The sequence below is a fragment of the Curcuma longa genome, chromosome 9 (genome assembly GCF_044706935.1).
Source record: "Curcuma longa cultivar G26 ecotype Majalengka, Jawa Barat chromosome 9, ITB_CL_G26_1.1, whole genome shotgun sequence".
In the NCBI taxonomy this organism is placed as follows: Eukaryota; Viridiplantae; Streptophyta; class Magnoliopsida; order Zingiberales; family Zingiberaceae; genus Curcuma; species Curcuma longa.
Window position 1 is genome coordinate 10,889,905 of NC_133869.1, and position 21,394 is coordinate 10,911,298.

General features: G+C 36.0%; 3 protein-coding genes across 4 annotated transcripts; 2 read left to right on the top strand and 1 right to left on the bottom strand.

Annotated features, from left to right (window-relative positions):
• Positions 1 to 1,900: 1,900 nt before the first annotated feature.
• LOC141835060 (methionine aminopeptidase 2B-like) lies at positions 1,901 to 7,005 on the bottom strand. Its single transcript, XM_074722489.1, has 12 exons — positions 6,892 to 7,005; positions 6,036 to 6,129; positions 5,320 to 5,356; positions 5,135 to 5,242; positions 4,053 to 4,152; positions 3,785 to 3,930; positions 3,620 to 3,711; positions 3,393 to 3,487; positions 3,091 to 3,187; positions 2,874 to 3,017; positions 2,447 to 2,664; positions 1,901 to 2,241 (listed from the first exon to the last, which is right to left on the bottom strand). The coding sequence occupies exons 1-12, from the start codon at positions 6,973 to 6,975 to the stop codon at positions 2,131 to 2,133; spliced, it is 1,326 nt and encodes a 441-aa protein (XP_074578590.1). The 5' UTR covers positions 6,976 to 7,005; the 3' UTR covers positions 1,901 to 2,130.
• A 1,178-nt stretch (positions 7,006 to 8,183) lies between these two features.
• On the top strand, positions 8,184 to 11,867 carry LOC141835344 (uncharacterized). Its single transcript, XM_074722792.1, has 4 exons — positions 8,184 to 8,355; positions 9,361 to 9,431; positions 10,435 to 10,521; positions 11,622 to 11,867. The coding sequence occupies exons 1-4, from the start codon at positions 8,247 to 8,249 to the stop codon at positions 11,646 to 11,648; spliced, it is 294 nt and encodes a 97-aa protein (XP_074578893.1). The 5' UTR covers positions 8,184 to 8,246; the 3' UTR covers positions 11,649 to 11,867.
• Positions 11,868 to 17,940: 6,073 nt separating this feature from the next.
• LOC141834903 (fatty acyl-CoA reductase 3-like) lies at positions 17,941 to 20,483 on the top strand. 2 transcript variants are annotated; one of them, XM_074722296.1, is made up of 10 exons: positions 17,941 to 18,059; positions 18,139 to 18,245; positions 18,320 to 18,522; positions 18,588 to 18,688; positions 18,775 to 18,976; positions 19,051 to 19,215; positions 19,301 to 19,382; positions 19,458 to 19,724; positions 19,996 to 20,126; positions 20,219 to 20,483. In XM_074722296.1, exons 1-10 carry the CDS (start codon positions 17,969 to 17,971, stop codon positions 20,376 to 20,378), a joined length of 1,509 nt encoding a protein of 502 aa, XP_074578397.1. In that variant the 5' UTR covers positions 17,941 to 17,968; the 3' UTR covers positions 20,379 to 20,483. The 2 variants fall into 2 exon arrangements, with proteins under 2 accessions (XP_074578397.1, XP_074578396.1); XM_074722295.1 differs by having other exon boundaries at positions 19,301 to 19,724.
• The last annotated feature ends 911 nt before the right edge of the window (positions 20,484 to 21,394 follow it).

Below are 21,394 nucleotides of genomic sequence, written 5' to 3' on the forward strand. Positions count from 1 at the left end.
TTAAGGGTTTTTTTATTTTTATCTAAAATTATATGTCATTTAAAATATAATTTTTGAGATTTTAGAATTATATTTAAGTATGTTTTATAAATAAAAAGAATAAAAAAATTAAAGCAATGCGCACGTTTTTTAAAAGAATTTGATGGTCAGCATGGGAGTGGGAAGGTACCGACATATTCAATAGTTGAATAATCATTCTAATTATTACTCATATATATATATATATATATAATTGGTATTTTAAATTATAGAATTCAAATCAAACTCAAACTCAAATATCAATCATCAAATATGTTGGATAATTTTTTTAATTAAATTTAAATTTATAATATTTTATCTGATTATTCATAAATCATTCTAAACCGAACTTGAAGCGAATTCTATTTATTTTTTCATAATTTTAATATAAATATGCTCAAGAGTTATCATTCAATTCTACTCGAATCAAGGTTCAAACAACTCGAGTCAAATTTAAACTCGAATTTCATTTTGAATCCAGCTCGAACCATAATCATATATATTTTCGAGTTCCCATTTGAATATTACATATATTTTTCAAGTTTGAATTTAAATATTAATATGTTCATACTATTCAATTTAATTCGGTTCATTTACACCTCTAAATAGTACGATGCACAAAGTTTCCATCAAAGTGGGATCCTGAAAAATAATTAAATTATTTTTTTTGTAATATAGATGTCCAGATCCTTACAAACCTGACTAATTCTGGAGGTGGACTACCCTTCCCTCCTAGTTCATTCATCAAAAAAATCGAAAGCGCTTTATGGTAGTATATGGATAGACGATCTCCACATATCCATCACTATAGGATTATGCAGCTCCTAATCAAGTCCTCAAATTGTGGATCCCTCAAAGACGCCAAATTAAGTGCTCACACATGTGCCTAATTGAGGTTGATCCATGGTGCTCTAAATTATACACAATTTTGTCTTATATTGTAAGAAATTATTTTCATGATTTCAATCCATGACCCTTAAATCATATGATAATAATTTTATTATTACAAAGCTCTCCTTCATCATTATTAAATTTTTTAATAATTAAAGTATCTAATTCTTTAAATCGACTAATCTTGAATATAATCAATCTAGCCTCAAATAAGTTTTCTATCAATCATCAACATAAATCAAAAAGTGTGAATGACGTATCACTCTGCAATCAACGTTCCAATGTTCTTTTCCCACTAAAGAAATATCTACAACATGTCATAATTAAACATTGATCCATAAATATCTAATTAACTTCAGTAAAAGGTTAATCCATCATCCTAATAACCCTATACGGTTGGGCACACTACCATCTATGAAGAGGTAAATCGAAAAATTGCAATTGATCACGACGGAGGAGGACATTATCTCAACTTAGTCGAGATTCAACCCTTACCCACTTCAACAATTCTATTTCATTATAATCAACTCAACTATATCCCGGAAACATAAATATCTAATTAACACACCATAATCTCCAGCTCCCATTCATTATAATTATTACCGACAAATATATAACAAATCAATCACTCACAAAAGCTATACGATAATGATATTATTGTTATTAAAGGAAATTGAGGAGCAAGAAAAGTGGGAACAAATCATTGCCATTGAGGTTGATAGCTTGATGATTAGATGGGACTGGAGCAAGCTCTATCACTTGGATAAGGGAGTCTGGGGGGATTATTTGCTACGTTTTTTATTCATCAATATAACAAAAACACAAAACAAAACAAAATGCACTCAGTTTTTAATAATAATACTGAACTTTTATATTTATCAAAAATAAATAAAATAAAATAATTAACCTCAATTCTCTGTTTAACCTGTCGGTATATTTTGGTGTTCATGTCATCCACACAGACAGTTCATGAAATGAGATTCAATGTGCAAAACAAGCACAAACCTGTCGGTCGGTATGAATCGATGATGTATGAAGCACAAGACAAGTATAACACTTTCTCAGTTCCATCCAGTACGAACGAAGCTAAACGACTAATATGACATGAGTTGGCACTCCACAAACAAGTATTGGTTACGATATAGAATATAAAGTTGAGACTAGACTTCTTAGAACGAGAAATTTCAGAAGAGCATGGCAATAGCTGGATTCTAGGATTGCTCAGTAGTCGTCGCCCCGCGAGATGACTTCTTTACATGTCGGCCGAAGCAAGATTGTGTGCTCAAACTGTGACACATAGCTTCCCTTCGTGTCGCAAAGAGGAGGATATGGCTGCAGAAAATTTTTCAGGGAGAAAGAAATTGATCAATAGCATCAAGAAGTTCGTGAAAGGAGGCGAAGGGCAGATCGTATTCGGTAACGCGGGAAAATAGCTAAATAAATAGAATCAACCAAAGTAGTAGATTCTGGCACAAGAGTGTTTGCACAAAATAGTATAACAATCAAATTCTTGAAAAACTGCTGATAGAACTTGTACCTGCACAATACCGGTATCGCACAGATTCTTCAGTGCCATAAGATACTTGGTTTCTCCGAGACGGTCCAAGTAGCGCCGGCAGAAGGCCAGTGTTGAGAAGTTTTTGTTAATTGTAACGAGAAGCTGCTTTGCTCGAGGCAACCTCAGCGGAATGTGTCCCACATCAAAGTTTTTCATGTAATGGCTGCACTCCAAATCCTCTCTGACATAGCCTTTTCCTACAGAAATGGAGGAAAATGAAGTTTAAGCATCTAAAAAAATACAAAAAGTAATAAAGAAGAAATAAAATGGAACTACGATAATATATGCCATTTCATTTCTTTTCACTCTATTTAATTTCTCACCTACTTCCTCTCCTCCACAATAATTTGATGAACAGATAATATTATAACAAGTGAGTCAAAAGATTGCAGATTTGATGATTTACCTGTTGAAGCGAAAGTTTCGATTGCAAAAAATTCACCTTCCTCCATCTTTGTTTGCTCTCCTCCCTTGACAATTGGAACAGACTTTCCAGCATGAATTTGGTATGGCCCAATGCTGTGCCCATTCAAGTTCCGAACACTTTTAACTGCAGGAAAGAAAACCAAAATAAGTACAGATTGAGAGCGCTAAGGCTTCCGTATCAGAGTATTATCGAATACCTTGAAACACTTTGCCATTGATTTCAACCTCATATGATTCCATGACCTCTTGGATTGCAGCACCAACATCACATAATCGCACATCTATTCCAGCTTCCTACATATGTGAGAATAAGCATACCATCATCTAATAAAAAGAAGAAACAACGAATTATCATGAAATAGTTTACTTGATTATTGAAAAATAATCGAGTAAATATTTTAAGTAAGTTTAGTGAAAGATTCAACCCAAAACACTAGTGCCTGAGCAGTAGAACACTGAAATCTTATTGGAACAGGCATCTGAAACTTTTATGAGTTACCTTAACTCCAGCATTTGTAGCTTCTCTAGATGCTTCAAGTAGTGGATTAAACATGGGATTAAATGCTACTGTAAAAGCACAATCAACTATGCGCCCTGAGATATCACCAAATCAATGTAGTTAGTGATAGGATCTTCAGAAACATCTATATATCAGAAATGAATATGTAGTGAAGATGTAGACAAACAGGATTAAGAAAAATAAATAAATAAAACAACTAGCATCACCATCAATGTGTGTTCCAAAATCTAATTTCATGACATCATCGTACTGGAGTACAGTTTTGTCACCAGAATTTGGGGTCCAATGAGCTGCAACCCTAGAAAAAAGAAAAGACAATATGCTAGATGATAAAACAACAAAACAAAGGCAAATGAGAATGAGAATCTTACCAGTTCAGGGAGCATCCTGTTGGAAAGGCAATTCCTGCTTGGAGGCCATCTTCTTTGATTAATTTCCTAACCATATTTTCTAAGGTTTCACATAGATCAGTCATTAACATGCCAGGCTTCAAAATACTCCTCATGTATTTCCGAACCTGAACACCAAAATCATGTATATGGTAAAGACCAAGATCTAATTTGGGTTCCTATTTAAGAAGATCAATTATAATTTACACTTGGCATCTTCTTAATGCCAGAAGCATGCTTGAAACTTTACCTGTCTATGAACTTCTGCTGCTCGACGAACTGAATTATACATTGGCTTCTCAAGGCGCTCGAGCTCTCTTTTCTCTTCAGATGTTGTCCTCCAGAGGTTACTAGAAAACAACTCACTCGATTATTTATGCATTGTGGAAGCTTATTAATCAATTACTGGTTACAGTTCCATAATATTAAAGTTTAGGAAATATGATATGAATAAATGAAGTATACATACTGGAAGGATAATCATCTGTCCACTCAGCATGATAATGTTCTAATGCATTTTTCAATTATTTGTACTTGTAAATTCATATGTGTGTGTGTGTGTGTGTGTGTGTGTGTGTGTGTGTATGTGTGTAATTACACTTGGCACAAACAATTTGCAAAATCTTTTTCTTTTAATGAAAAGGGAAGTCCCTGCAGGTGGGGTCCAGATGCAAAACCTTGGCAACAACTTGCAAGGACCTTACCAACAAAGCTAGTTGGTTCCTACAAGTTGCTTTATCTATTTTTGGAGAAGAAAGACATAATCTTGATTCAAACTGTATTCCAACTGATACAGGTAAACTAACAACTAAAGAAAACTTTGAAAACTGAAAAGAAAAAAAAAGACTAAAGAGATAAATACTTCTGAGTAATGATCAGATAAAAAAAGAAACATACTTTATGTGTAACTTCAAATTAAATCCACAGAAAGTAAAATAAAATATGGGGAAATGTATCAAACAATGTCCAGCAATGGAACCATGGTTCAGGAACAAGACCAACTCAAGATAATTCTGTTACAGAAACAGCTGACAATAACCAATTGCTTGATCCAAACTCTCATGATTTAGACGTCATAAAAAGCATCATGATCAGGAGATTAAATGCCCATCCCTCACATTTTGTATGGTGAAAGCCATAGTTCATGCAGATTCTTGCTAACATCTTTTCTTAATAAGAAAATAATTTAAGATATCCTTAATTTTGAAAATATATCTAACCAAAGAAATCATCAAATCTAACGTAACAGGATAGTTAACTATGTGAAGATTTTGCCTGCTCATTAAATTCACTTTTGCTCCATGTGCAACTAGGCTGGAAAAGTAAACTTACTCGTCCTTGTATTGTTGGATTTCACCCTCAGGGAATTCCCCTGAAGGGAAAAGTTCATCAACAGGAATTGAAGGTGGATTAGTCTGTTGAAGTGGTTCCTTCTTTTTCCTGACAAGCACAAAACAATTTCGGAAAATCAAAATGAAACAAATAATTGCAAACTTCAGTGGCTAGACAGCACTCACTTTGCTTTGCTTTTCTTCTTCTTTTTCTTTGCAGATTCTGATTCCAAGAAACACCAGAGAGGATTTAAACCAAAGGAAAATATTCAAACAATGCAAAGCTTGACATACGTATTTAGAAACTATGTCCGAGAATCAAGTCAAAGCAGCTTAGCTATAAAGATTAACCAGCAACAACCATAACAGAAAAGACTAAGGAAATCCACAGCCAAATATTTGCATACAAGTAGTCCATATTTGATTAATAAATTCAGAAACAACACTGACATTATAAACAAGAGGCAAATATTTCTGTATACTCAGTTCTCATAGGTACAGGTACAATCAGAATTAACTGGAGACTCTAATATAATGTTAAGATAATAGCACTATGTTTCAAGACAGCCAGTCTCATGCTGCATAATGGCTGCTAGTAGAAGAACTTGAAGTTAAATTTATCTAATGCTACTCTTATTCAATTTGGCATATAAATCCTACCAAGAGAACACTAGTATAGAAGATAATTAATCCTGAGTGAGTTATGTTTCAAGGAAATATGTGTCATCAGGTCCAATGGGTTGGGACATCTATAAACAGCAGAGATGATTGATTGATTGCCAATAGCATTACAATTCATGCTAGACAGAGTACAGGGTGCCACACGAATCCAAGAAAAGCAACAGCAGGCATCTCAACAGTCAACACCTACCATGATCAAACCCAAGAATATTGCATGATACCTGCAGAGTCATCATTTTCTGTAGTCTGAGACATGATCACTTTACCGTTGCTGTCCAATAGCTTGGCATCTTGTTTTTCTGTAGTTGCATTTACCTGTAATTCAAACTTTCAGATTTTAACATCACTTCCATGTATACAAATTACAAAGTAAGAGAATGGTAGAAAGACAAACATCAAAAGTAACTAAAACATAGAAAGCTTTGGTATTTCAATGTCACAACATTTCTGATCAAAATCACATAGCAAAGAAATTTAAAGACATCATTTTAAAAGATATAATCCATTGTGAGGAATAGACCACGGAGTCAAAGCAGTCTTATTAGACCCCATCAGTATCCAGATTGGGATGTGGTTGGTTTCTAATTGTCCCATTCAAATAGTAAAGTTGTGTTGGTGTTATGCACCTTTCCTTCTCAATATCCATGTAAAAGAAGAGATTATATTGGCATCGCTTAACTTAGCACATCATCCTCTCCCAACAATGGGAGATCAGGTGGCTTTTACTAATAGGCAATCTCTCGAAGTCCCTCAAGTAGCTAAGTGAGCAAAACTTACCAAATAAATGGGGGGAAAAGATAAGTAGATGAGCAACAAGAAGCTTTACAGCTTATGTTTTTCACCTTCTCATCAGTTCAAAACCCTGAATTGTCAACAACTATAGTTAAAATTTCCAGTATCCAACATATTCAAAGAAATTGTGCAATAGCCTTTTCAGAAACAATAGTTCCACAGTTCCAAGTTTGATAACTCATGCATAAGAGAAGAGTTAAAAATAGTCACACAAACTAACAATTAAAGAACATCAAAGTTGTGTTTCATAAGATCACTTTGTTATATAATTGCAGAAGGGCTAACTTGTGAGACTTCATAATCAGCGATATCCAACTTTTCCATATCGCGAGCTGCTTCCGTAACTACTTCATTATTATTACCACCCATTTTATCCTCCTTCACTTCCCTTGAATTGCCAAATCTGAGCAAAAAGTGAAAGAAGAAATTTATATATTAGTGAAATTTTTAAACAATTTTCTTCAATACATGAACATAAATCTCAAATGAGAAACAAGTTGCACTCTCAAAACAAAGGAAAAAAACTTGCAATCATATGGTCAACATCTATGTTTATATTTCTGTCGGCAACTAGGATTCCTCTCTGTATTCTGCGTGTCTTGTATTACAGAAAAAAAAATGTAGATCCAGGATGAAAGAAAAAAAATTGTACTTGACATCAGCAGCAGAAAAGTGAAGTCATAGTGATATTCAAAGTTTCAAACTACAAGAAGCATTGCGAAATTTGATAACCATGATCGTCCAACATTTACTCAGAAGTTTTTCTTAATTCCATCACCTAAGCGAAAATAAGCACGCATATTTGCTGCTCTTCGCTCATCAAACATTCGCAAACCAGAACAAGCGCACTATCCCCATGATTCAAGCAACTCGAAGGCGAAGACGACCCTTTCAGGCATCAAACTGAAAGTGCGCCGATTGGCTCAGGTCAACCCCGAGCTCATAATTCGCTCAGTCCGATAGGCGATTCACGATCGGAACCGAAGAAACGAATCCAAGGTGAATTTTATGTCAGAAATTTAAACTTTCCTCCATAAATCAACTTTGCAGTCAGCAAAAGGGGACAAAAAAACACCTCGACGTTTACAAGTACCTGATCACCTCCGTACCTTCCCGGCGTCTCTTGATCACCTCCGTCAGAGCAGGGGCGAGCTAAGTTCAGGGACTCGGTCGGCAGGACGGCGGCGCCTCTTTCCCGATCGTCGGCGACGCGAGGAGCGAGACGCGTGAAATGGGTAACACCACTTCGGACTTCGCAGCAGGAGGCTTCCTTCGCGAGCTAGGGATTTCAAGCACTGAGCGTCACCGTTGGATCGAGAACAACAAGACGGTGCGGACCCGGTCCCTTCTTATCGGACCGGATGTCGGTTCGGAGCAAAATCTAGGTCGGACCGAACCGGCCCAGCTGGAAAAAAATCAACCTGAACCGGGTTTAGATGATTTTATTAAAGTATATATATATTAAAGTTTAATATATTAATTTTTAAAATTTAAATTTATTTTTTAAAAAATATTATTTCGGTTAAACAATTTGTATAAGAAATAGCAATAATAATAATTTGATGTGGTGCGAAGGACAGTAACCCTAGATTTTGTTTGGTAACTCTCGGGGAACGAAAGGGACACCGATCGACGCACTAATGGCGGCACGGGCGGCGATCAAGGCAGCGGCTTTCTCCATCTCCCGTTCGTCGCCGGCCACGCAGGCGGCGAGGCTCGTTCCGCGCAGGGGCTTAGCCGGAGGCGGAGGTTGGTCTACTATACCCTTCGTTCCTCTCTAGTGCGCTGGCATTTTGGATTCGTCACTGGCCGACTACCTGCTGCGCCAGTTACTGGAAAATATTTTGTCGAGCTTCTCCATCACGATTTCTTAGACAAAATTTTATCGTGTTCGTCGATTTGTGGTTTTTATGGGATTCTCTAGGTACTAAATTCAGATCCTTAATGTGCGATTTGCTCTTGGGCTGTGACTCAAAGGGTTTGATCGCAATATTTTGATTTCCCATCAATAGTTTTGTTTTAGGAAGTTGTTTCTCGAAAAGACCTTTTGACTATCTCTGGTTGGCATGATTGCCAAATGCCAATGGTTCTCTGTTACCAAAGTTAGGGTTTGACCTCCGAGTTGGAGTTTGATTTGGTTGTTTGCTTTCTTATCTTAGATAATAAAATTCGATTTTGATGGAAGTAAGAAACATGAGGGAAGAATGGAAGCAAGAACACGATTATATCATGACTCGAAGACAGTTGGATAACTGCAAAATGAAATTTTAATATAAGGCAGTCCAAAAGAGAATACATAGCGATGATGATCAATAGAGTTCATGGTAATTAAGTCTAATTTCTGATTCAAAATAGGCCCACAGATCATTAGATTATACAGTGAATTCAATTTTATGGTAGATATATTTTTTTTAAGATCTTAGCTACAAGAATCTGTATTCAGTATTCTTGATTTGCCTACTGCCTTGAGTATCAAAGTTACTTTTGTTCTTCTCAAAACGACAAACAAAAAACAAGGCTTAACTCTTTTATAAATACTAATAAATCAACTTGTAATGGGCATGTTTCAAGGTGGACTTGCATTCAAACCTGCTGCTTTCTTAATTAATGCTGAGTTTTGATTTTGACTTTATTCTTAATTTTGTTTTCTGAATTTGTTTTGAAGGTGATTATTTTTATTTCATACTTTTAACTACAGTCATTCTAAGATATAGCTGTATAGACTTCTTTAATATTCAACCTCAATCTCTGTAGATCATCATGGGCCTCCAAAGGTTAACTTTTGGGAAGATCCACTCAGCCCTTCTAAGTGGAAGGAAGAACATGTAAGTTTCAACTACTTTTACTACTATTCAAAACTCAAATCGAACTAAATAGTTAAATCTGTTTATCTTAAGAAAAGAGAAATTTTAAAGACTTTATCACTGGCTTCTAGATGAATCAGACTAATAAAACTAGTTATTTATTTATTGTGACTTGGAAAGCCAGATCTGATGTATCTGGAACACAAAATTTAATAAAAATTTGTTCTTTTCCATGAGTTCAACTTTTTTTTTTAGCTTAAATCGATCGTTTTCTAGGTTATGACAACTTTTTAGATAAGGAAAGAGTCTTGGAATCATGTGAAATTGAGTTTAGATGTTCTGTTTTATGACTTACCAGTTTCAGTTTACACTTGAATTTGCTTGATAACAGAATATATGTGTGTTTATAATAATCTTAGACTAAGATTTGTGCTTGAAAACAAAATGCTTCGTCATAATGAGTATATAAGTTGGATTATCATATATCTGGTGGTAGTGTTAAATGCAGGAGGTGTATCTTGCTAGTGATCAAGTTTTTATTTTCACCTATTTTAAGTGGATTTGCAAAGTGATTACCTTAATGGAAATTCTTGGGGTTTTGGCTTCATATCCCTATCTCAAATTTTGTTTTATGCTTCAATCTTCTCAGTATTGTATCTCGTAATAGTCAGTAATATTAATTCAGGAGCTATCTTGCTAGAGTTTGAGTTGTTCTTTTGATTATCTTCATTTGGCATCATCCCTCAATCCCAACTTTTTGTTGTGTGATATGGAATACAGGCATGCTTCGAACAGAATCACTTGTCTTTCTCTTTCATCTGAAATATGAAATGGTATTTGAGACGACTTGATTGTCCATGCTTTAAGATCATATTACATGGATTGGTCTTGGGAAATAAAATATTTAAGTTTGTTTCCCTAGCACATCTAGTTTTTAGACATCAAATTCAAGTAGGCCAAGCATTTTACTTTCGTTTGTCCTGATACGTGCTATGAAGTAACATCATAATTTATCTTATCGCAGATGGTAATTATCTGTCTGTCTGGTTGGGGTTTGCTCTTCTATGGTGGATACAAGGCTTTTAGTGGAAAGAAGGAAATCAAGCAAGAGGTATTAACATAAGTTTCGCATACATACGAGTCTTCTTATATCCCTAATTACCACAAAAATCAAAAGTTCTTCGATTTCAAAGGTTTATTCAGTTATTTTCTTTAAGAAGATGTCATTCGTATGATCACGGTTATGTGGAACTGTAAGGCTTAAGGCTGTGAGTATTTCAGATGAAAGGAGATGAGGGAGGAAAGTAAGTCATAAGATCAGTTATTTGGTCACAAGAGGAAGCAGTAGGAATGCTAGGACCAAATTATCCCGGTTATCGATCCATCTTCTGTCACTTTCAGAACATCATCCAACTGTTCCTTGCAAAATCTATAAGCACCACATCTATTATCATCACTGGCATCTTCCACCTCTATCCACCATCTGCTGCTTATGTCCATAGAATCCCTTGCTTAGGACCCTTGCAGCTTGCCGGTCTGGGGTTTGTTTTCCATGGAAGGAAGGGAAGGGGGAAGATTAGTGTCGAATGCGATACATTTAACTTGCTATAACTCTCAATCCGCGAAGTTTCAATCCATCTTCTGTCACTTTCAGAACATCATCCAACTGTTCCTTGCAAAATTCTATAAGCACCACATCTATTATCATCCCTGGCATCTTCCACCTCTATTGACCATCTGCTGCTTATGTCCATAGAATCCCTTGCTTAGGACCCTTGCAGCTTGCCGGTCTGCGGTTTGTTTTCCATGGAAGGAAGGGAAGGGGGAAAATTAGTGTCAAATGCGATACATTTAACTTGCTATAACTCTCAATCCGCGAAGTTTCAATCCATCTTCTGTCACTTTCAGAGCATCATCCCACTGTTCCTTGCAAAAGTCTATAAGCACCACATCTATTATCATCCCTGGCATCTTCCACCTCTATCAACCATCTGCTGCTTATGTGCATAGAATTCCTTGCTTAGGACCCTTGCAGCTTGCCTGTCTGCGGTTTGTTTTCCATGGAAGGAAGGGAAGGGGGAAGATTAGTCTCGAATGCGATACATTTAACTTGCTATAACTCTCAATCCGTGAAGTTTCACACCGATGTAAAGCTTACGACGAATCGATCTCATACTGAAATAATATTTTTCTTTTCTTGTTTTTGTGCAGGTGGTGGAAGAGAAGTCTGGACAGTAGACGAACCTCCAAAGGTATATCATGTTTCCTTGTCTATTTGAATGCCAATAAGCCACTCGAAAGACCAATTGCAACTTCAAATTTCGCTGCGTTTGTAATTCTTCGAAGTCTTTCGCGCTTATTATTTTTCTTTTATGTTCTTTAGAACGAGTTTTCGAAGATTTTTGAGATCATTTGCTTCCAATGGCAATGACAAACATCTTCATCTTCTTCTTTTCAGTGTGCAATTGTTTGATCTATTAATTGTGGGGATGTGTTTATTAAAAATTAATAAAAAAAACATTAATGATTTTTCTCACCATAAACTCAAAATTTTATGATTTAGTTTTTAGGGGAAATATTTTAATTTTAATAGTATTTTTCAAAAATACCCTGTTAATGTCAAATTTTAAATTTTTTAAAAAAAGTTTATGATTTCTTAAATTGAATTTGGGATTTTTTTAAAAAATATTTATAGGATTTTTCTAAATATTTCTCCAAGATTTTCTTATTATAAAAATGTTTTATAAGAGTTTTCTTGGTGCATGAAATATACTGTTGGATTATATTATAAATACATTTCTTCTTTTTTTATTTATTAATTTTAGCGAGTCCTATAAATCTCTCTCTTTAACCAAGTTGTCTAAGCGATGCATCTTAGGCCATATTTCATCAAAATCAAAGGTTGGAGTCAATAAAAATTCAGTTAAATTAAATTAATCAAACAACATTGAAGTTAAAAGTTTGGTTCTATTTTGATTTTAAAAATTTAAATTTGGCTAAATTAATTAAATCTAATTCGGTTATGTTTGAATTGAAATTAAGATTTTAAAATTTGTAATTTCCTAATTCTTGATTCTCCTCTCTTTTGAGAGTTTAGATTTAATAAAAAATTTAGTTATTTCAGTTTTTGATCAATTTAATCGGTCTTTTATCGATTCGGTTTGGTTTGTTCATTTTTTATAAGAAAGTTTGATCGGTTCTATTAGATAAAAAAAAATATGAATTTTCAACGTTCTTACTAGCACAACATCTTGTCTTCATAGATCTGCATCCAAAATTCTTCATCTTTGAAACAGGAATTAGTGGATCTTTTAGCTCTTTATCGTTGTGGAGAAAAAATAGGACTATTTGAGGGAGCTAGAGTAGGTGAAAAGATCAACAAGATTGTCAAAGTTCATGGGGGTGTATTCGTGGCCGATCGTGTGGGACTGTTGGAGCCCCCGGGGCATAGGTGAGTTGGTTACGACGCAGTAGACTTGCAGAAGAGGGCAAGGGTTCAAATCCTGGCGAAGCCAGGCAATACCCTCCTGCGTCGTAACCAACTGTACTTTCTCGATTTAACTCCTCACAGATGGTCGTGGGACCAACCGTGTGGGGCCACTAAGGTGGCGGATCCACCTTTTGCAGAAGTGTGGGACTGTTGGAGTGACAGATTTTATTTTTTTTTTATAGAGATGGAGGTTTATCCGTATTTAGATTTATTCGATTTCGATTTAAATGGTATGATAATAAAAGGAACCAACTACCCATATCTTGAATTAAATATTTCCATACTTTTAGTTTCACATCATTGTCGAAATGGTCACAACCAACATACCCAAATTGCCAGGACCAACGTGGTTTGACGACACGACACCACGCCGACGGCGATGTCAAAGTGTCGACCACGTGGTTCAAGCCCTAGATCGTGGTAACTAAGAAAGGACTAACCAAATTTGTTGTGCTTTTAATTTTAAATTTAAGAGGATTAAAGAAAGATGAATAATACTCGTTGTGCTTTTAATTATTGCACAACAACTTGTGGACTGCTTATGAATGTAAGATATTAAAGCGGTATGGCCTTTTGTCTCTCGCAATTAAACCTTTCCTTTTCTTCTTTCTCTAGCAGACCAAACAGACAGCCAGGGAGGGTCGGTCCTCTAGGTTGCAAGTCAAAAAGGTCTGTCTTGAATCATGCATGATAACATTGGGCCTAGGGTACGGTGTAATGATAAGCGATAAGATAGATTTGTATGTAAAAGTAAAATTTATTTACGATCATATGTATCTATGATAAGATAAATCAAAAAATTATAATTAATCATGATAGAGCCGGGTATTATTTGAGTTTCGTTGAGATTCGATCTTTGTTCACTTTAATAACTCTGTTCCGTCGTAATCAACTCAATTATAGCCTGAGGGTCATATAAAATATCTCATACAGTTGCATAAAACATCTCGTACAATTGTGGTGCTCGAATTATTCATAATGTTGGATATTTATACTTTTTGGATTTACTTTGATGGCCTATAAAATTTTTCATAAAGTCGGATTAGTTCCTAGATTACAAAAATTAGAACAGTAAATGAGTACTTAAGTTGAGTTAAATTTTATGTTGTTAAAATTTGTTTGATAAAGTAATCGAGTCAAATCAAGTTTAAAATAAATTTATCATTTAAAATTGTTATTTAAATGTTAATGTTATCGTCTAATCGATTTCTCAATTTAATTTTGTTTGATTGGTTATTCTAGTTGATAATAGTTTTATTGATGATTATAATTTCGTAAATATTAATAGGTCATAATTTTTGTTGTTCATGAACATTAACAAGCTCTTATTCATTCAGTTTAATAAATTACAGGCCCGGCTTTAGGCATAGGCGGATAAGGCCTATGCCTAGGCCCAGGATTAAAAGGGGCCCAAAAAAATTTAAATTATTTAGGGATAATAAATAATAAATGGTTAAAATCCGATCAAATTTTGCCGCGTCCCGATACCGATATCCCCTTTATCTCCCCTCTCCTCGATTCGACGCGTTCTCCTTCTCCTCGTTCGACGAGTTCTCCCGTTCTCTCAACGCCGATCTCGCGACAGTCGTTCGACTCTTCATCTCCTGTCGTCTGCCGACGCGATCTCCCCTGAGGGTTTTCCTCGCCGACGCCGGCGAAACCTCTTCTTCGACGCGAGGGCCCTTGAGGCGCAAGACAGCACGGAGCACCTCCGTCCGGTCCGTTCGACGAGCCCTCTTCTAGTCTTCTTCGACGGTTTTCCTCGCCGACGCCGGCGAAACCTCGAGGCTCGCCGCTCGCCCCTCTGGCCGTCTTCCTCGCCGGCGAAACCGCGAGGCTCGCCGCCTCGCCCCTCTGGCCGTCTTCCTCCGTTCCTCGCCGGTGAAACCGCGACTCCGCGAGGCTTCAAGCTTGCCCCTCTGGCCGTCTTCCTCGCCGGCGAAACTGCGAGGCTCGCCGGCCGTCGCTCGCCCTTCAGCCCTCTGGCCAGTGGCCCTCTTCTTCAATCTTCGACCGTCTTCCTCGTCGGCGAAATCGAGAGGGCCTCGCCCCTCTGGTCGAGTGGTCTGTGGTCGTCTTCTTCGGATTGCTGTTTACAGTTCGTCTGATTGCTATTTACTCAAACAATCAAGCCGATCCGGTAGTTTCTTTTACTTTTTTCAATATTATTGTTGTTGAGATTTTAGCTTTTAGATAGTAATTTTTTGTGTTTGATCCAGCTGTTCTACGAGTCTTTTGACGAATCGTTCGAGGGCAGTGGATCGTTTGACGGACTACCAAGGTAAATTATTTCTGTTTATTTTTAATTGTTAGTAGATAGTTCATTATTAAAGTAAATATTTATTTCTGTTCTATTATTAATTGTTAGTAGATAGTTCATTATTAGAGTAAATAAATATTTATTTCTGTTCTATTATTAATTGTTAGTAGATAGTTCATTATTAGAATAAATATTTATCTTTCAATTTCTATTATTATTTAAATATAAATATGTCTACTAAAAAATATGATTCTGGACATACAAAACGTATGAAAAAAAGATAAATTTGTTATTAATAATAAAACTTGAATATGAAAATTTAATTAATAATTTTGCATTAAAAAAGTAAGAAAAATTAATTTTATATAAAAAATTTATTTTTAAAATTAAAATTTTAATTTATTTTAAAAAATTTTTAAACCCATCATTGTCGGTCTCAAGTCCGAATAAAAAAGGATGAGAGAAAATTTTTTAAAATAATAACAATCATTTAAAAAAAAAAATTCGCCTAGGGCCCTCTGTGAGCTTGAGCCGCCCCTGATAAATTATCCAAACTTATTTATTTAATTAATTATGTAGGTATTAAATGTATATAAATAAATTTTTACGAGGCCACCTCCGATATATTTCTCATCTTAGAAGTATTATTATTCTAGCATATTTTATCTAAATTTTTATATAAAACTTAAAAGAGTGTTTTTTATTATTATTTTATTAAAAAGAAGTCCTTTTTATTTCTATTTCGGAAATGCTTTTATTTCAACGTTATCATTGCAGTTATCACATAGTTTTACCCTGCTATATCAAAATGTTTTTTAAATTAATTTAGTAAGAATTATTTTAATTAGATAAATTCATTTGGATTCCAATAAAAATGGAGTCAATATTATTGTAATAATTATTGTTCATAACTACTATAATTCAAAGTAGTTATCTCCGGGACAATAGTATCGCGGTAGGATATTCAAGTTGTCATTCAGACACTTGCGATTCGATCCCCAGTTACGACGTATTTGCAGAAATTTTTCTCCAAATGAGGAACGCAATTAAAGGATGTTGGGCGTCTGGACTGGCCGCTGCGTGCACTTCTCAATTTACCCTGGTGGCCGGTGAAAAATTTTCATGGGACTGGATTGGTCACCCTCAAAGATAGTCAATGGGGCTAAAAATAATTTTAATAAATTTAAATACTTTGACTAAGTTATTCTCTGTGTAATAATTATTATTAAGTCTAATCAATTTATTTACGCTGTAGCAACTATTAATTCCAACAACATAATTGATATAAATAAAAGTATTTTTAGAATCTAACAAAAATAGGCTGAGATGCTTTAAAGTGCAAAATAATAATAAGAGATGTCCTTTTTAATTTGCACCTAATATTTTATCTTTATCAAAGTTGGATTGTCCCGGGGGCAATGGTGTCGCAGCAGTAAGACATTCAGGTCGTTACCCGCAGTTTGATCCCTAGTTACAATATATTTGTAGAAATTTTCCTCCAAATGGGTAGTGTAATCAAAGGATACTGGGCATCTGGATTGGTCGCTGTGTGCGCTTCCCGATTTATTGGTGGTCGATGGGAAATGGGACTTCGATCACCCCAGAAATAGTCAATGAGGCTAACTGGGATTATTTTTTTTCAAAGTTGAATCAATTTATTTTAGTAGGAATGGCTATTATTTTATTTTTATTTTTGTAAAAAAAAAATCATCCTTTTAACCTTTTTAATTTTTATTTTATTAAAAAAATTGAGCTGACATAACAGTCAAATATCTGCCGTGTAATTTGAAAATTACGAATTTGAGTGGTAAAAATAATCTCTTATAATACAGATAAAATTGGATCGATATCTAACTAAAGCTGTCGGTCGACATTGGCTTCGATAAATCAGATGAAATGCCCCTTGTCAAAGCAATGGCAACCTATCACTATAAGATACAATTGAATCTGCCAACCAAAGTAGGTAAACTAACCCCCATGTTATGTTATTTCAACTGAAATTCATAATTCACCATTTCAAAAAAATAATTACGAAATACTTCGTTGATTGCCTCACCCCCTCTATAATGAACTATTGGCTCAGGGTGAAATTCCTCGTGATTTATTTTCCTTTCAAATCATTTGAGATAGTATTGCCCAACCAATTCAAAAAACAAAACAAAAAAAACAAAAAAAGAAGAAGATTAATGGCTATGGTGTTTGTGCACTACCTCAATTAATGATTCTTTTATAAAAAAAGTCTGATGGGGAGAATCAATTAAGAAGCAATCGAGGTGTTCTTCATCGATTCGAGGCAAGATCATAGACTAATATAATTAGGTGAAAGTGAGTTGCAGATGGATGACCTAAATCATTTTCTCCTGTCTCTCATGAAAGTTGAAAGTTTAAGATGACGATGATGACGACGATGAGTAAATGCAATTTAGTAACCAAAGTTTGTCTTAACTTAGCATCACCTAGCACCATCCATGATTAATTTACTCTTATTGTTTCTTGTACTCTTTTCTTTCTCAATTAGTAAATATAAAAGATTAATTTCTTTTTCATCATTATAAAAAATATCTCACTTTCTTTACAATTCATCATTGTACATGCATGAGTCCACAGTGAGACTCATGTTTTGTAAAGAAAATTATAAATAAGTATTGTTTTAATAATTTTTAAAAATGAAAATTAATATTTTTTTCCCTTTCGTTCTTCTTGAGCTCGGCTTGTGTGTATATATATATGAACCAGCTGAAGAGGCCACTGTATGTGATTCTCTTCCTGAAGCGAAGAAACTGTGAGCTAGATCGACGACGACGACCGATGATGATGGTGATGGACAGCACTAGAATTCTGGAGTTCCTGAAGGGCAAGAGCATCCTCATCACTGGATCCACCGGCTTTTTGGCGAAGAGTACGTAATCATTAGCTTCGATCTCATGCATGCTCATTCGATGTGGTAGCTGATTGTTTCTTGCTGATGATGCATGCAGTCTTCGTGGAGAAGCTGCTGAGGGTCCAGCCGGAGGTGAAGAGGCTCTTCCTGCTCATCCGAGCGGCCGATGCGATGTCGACCGCCGGGCAGCGCTTGCAGAATGAGGTAGGATTTATCGAATTGTTAAGCACCGCCGACGATCGGAGGAGGAGACTTTCTTTGTCTTTGTTTTGTTCCAGATACTCGACAAGGATTTGTTCAGGATCTTGAAGGAGAAGCACGGCGAAGGGTTCCAGGCGTTCGCGGCGAGCAAGCTGTGCGCTGTCGCCGGCGATATCACCCATGAAAACTTGGGGATTCAAGACCCTGATCTCCAAGAGAAACTGTGCAACGAAGTCCAGATCGTCGTCAACGTTGCCGCGACCACAAACTTTTACGACAGGTAGGTACGTGATCACCACGATCACAAGCTTGATCAATGAACAATAATCTTGTCTTATCGAACAGATACGATGTCTCTTTGAGGATAAACGTGCTCGGAGCTAAGCATGTGCTGGAATTCGCAAAACGGTGCAGGAGACTGGAAATGCTTCTTCATGTTTCCACCGGTACGTTACGTTGTCGACTCGACCGATCGATCGAACTGAATTCTTAATGGTGTCTAACTGATTTTCCGATCGATCGATCGAGCCAGCTTATGTAGTGGGAGAGCAAAGTGGGCTCATACTGGAGAAGAGATTCGGCATGGGGGAGACTCTCAGAGGAGGCAGCTCTCATTATCTCGACATTGAAGCAGAAATCGAGTTGGCGGAGAGGAGGAAGATGGAGCTGCAAGCTGATCCCAATGTCACTGAAGCAGCTCAAAAGCTAGCAATGAAGGAATTAGGCTTGAAAAGGTAATGTATCACTTCTGCCAGATTAAGATTTGATTGTTGTTGTTGTTGATGATGAACCAATTGAATGAATGAAGAGCCAAGCTGTTTGGGTGGCCAAACACCTATGTCTTCACCAAGGCCATGGGCGAGATGGTCCTCGGGCATCTGCGGCCGGCCGAGCTGCCTCTGGTCATCCTGCGCCCGACCATCATACTGAGCACTCTCAGAGAGCCCCTGCCTGGCTGGATCGAGGGAACAAGGTAAAATCAAGCCACAGTAACCAAAAACTAACCAGCTGCCATTAATTCCTTCCGCCTCAAGCTTTTTGTTTCTGACACGGAGCAGGAGCGTGGACAGCCTGATCATTGGGTACGCCAAGGGGAAGCTCCCGTGCCTGTTCGGAGACCTGGACCTAATCAGCGACGTGGTCAGTAGTCCTTCAGCTTTGTCTGTGTTTTTTGGTATTGGCATATCGTCGAACAGGTTGAGTGCGGATGTGCAGATACCCGGAGACATGGTGGTGAACGCGATGGCGGCGGCGATGGCGGCTCACGCGACGGAGGGGGGCGAGTTCATCTACCACGTCGGGTCGTCGGTGAGGAACCCGGTGGCGTTCTCGATGATAGAGCAGTGCGGGTACCGCTACTTCCGGGAGAACCCTCGCGTGACGAAGAGCGGCAAGACGAAGAAGACGACGAGGATGCTGGTGTTCAGGAACATGTTCTTGTTCCGTACCTTCATGGCTCTCAGATACAAGCTCCCTCTCGAGGTCACTTTAATATATATATATATATATATATATATCTATATATAGTAAAAATATTTTTTAGATTTTAATTTTAATTGATAAATATTAAAATTATTTTAGTAGGTTTGACAAATATTAAAGTGGTTTTAATTAATATTAAAATAATTTTAATTAGGTTATAGTAGTTTTTGACTAATGTTAAATTGACAAAAATAAATAAATAAATATAATATTTTTTCAGAAATTATTTATTAGAAGCTAATTTAAGTCTTTTTTATATTTATTTACTTAGTTGATGCACCTTGTGAGTCTCCTCTCCGGTGGATCAATCTTTGCAAGTGAATACAAGAAACTCAACCGGATCTATACATTCGGGATGCATCTAGTCGACCTCTATGAACCATATGTCTTCTTCAAAGGCCGGTAAGGCGATACAAATCGAACCGATAAAATATATCGATATAAAAAAAAAGGCAATCAATCGATTAACCTATTCGATGCTTTTGGTTTTGAAGGTTCGACGACAAGAACTTAGAAGAGCTGAGGAGGAGCATGGCATCGGGAGATGACGGCGGCGAGGTCAACATGTTTGACTTTGACCCTAAGCACGTTGACTGGGAGTTCTATTTCTACGCCATTCATGTCCCTGGCGTCATGAAGTACTCATGCAAGTGATGGTCAACCATCATTAATTCTGTATTATTTTTATGCAAGCTGTATTATTTTTATGCAATAAAGATTAATGCTAATGAATGTTGATGATGATCGATGTTTAGTGTTCAAAATGGTAATGTGAAAAAGAATTCTTCGTGAAACAATTTTTTTGCTTCAACAATGATCGGAACCGTCTTATAACTTATGTTGAATGACTTGATAAGATCGATTATGTAGCTTCTTTGTTTAATTAAGACACCATGAGTGGTTATAACATCGATCCATAAGTTTTGGTAAATTGGTGACGTAGCAGAAACTATAATTGAATCTATTGATTCATACATCAATATCGAAAATAATATTTTAAAATCTATTAATTCTATCGAAAAATATCAGAGATTAATTAGAGAAAGCAAATTCATCATTTCTAAAAAAATATAGTAGAAATACTATTAATCAATTAAAATTATCTCAAAATAATTAAATAGACATTTAAATATATTTTATCCTTAATTTTAAAAATAAAAAATTAATAATAATAATAATAATAATAATAATTTAGAGTCTTCGAAAAATATACTAAAATTTGATCAATATGAATTTCTACTATATAATAAATATAGATATCTGAAAGAGATCTGATTTATCATAGATGGCATCTCATTCGGATACCTGAGTTAAAAATTATAACATCTGAAAATTTACTCTATTTTTTCACATTAGTTAGGAACCCAAACACAAAAAGATTAGGACTCAATCAAGCTTTCGCTTTCCTCTTGCACTTTAAAGGAGTAAGTTCAAACCTCCTTAAATGAGCGCATCAATCACGATCCCCGTGCAGATGAGAGTGATATTGTTCCATTAGCCGCGAGCACTTCAATCAAGGACGGAGTCAGAAATTTTATATCGAGAGACAAAAGGTGTATGATGGTTCGTATCATTAATTGTCTCACATCCGCTCCTCATTTCTATACTCTAGATCTCATCTCTTGTACTTAAAAAATTGAAAGAGGGGATGAGAGCGAATTAATTATGAG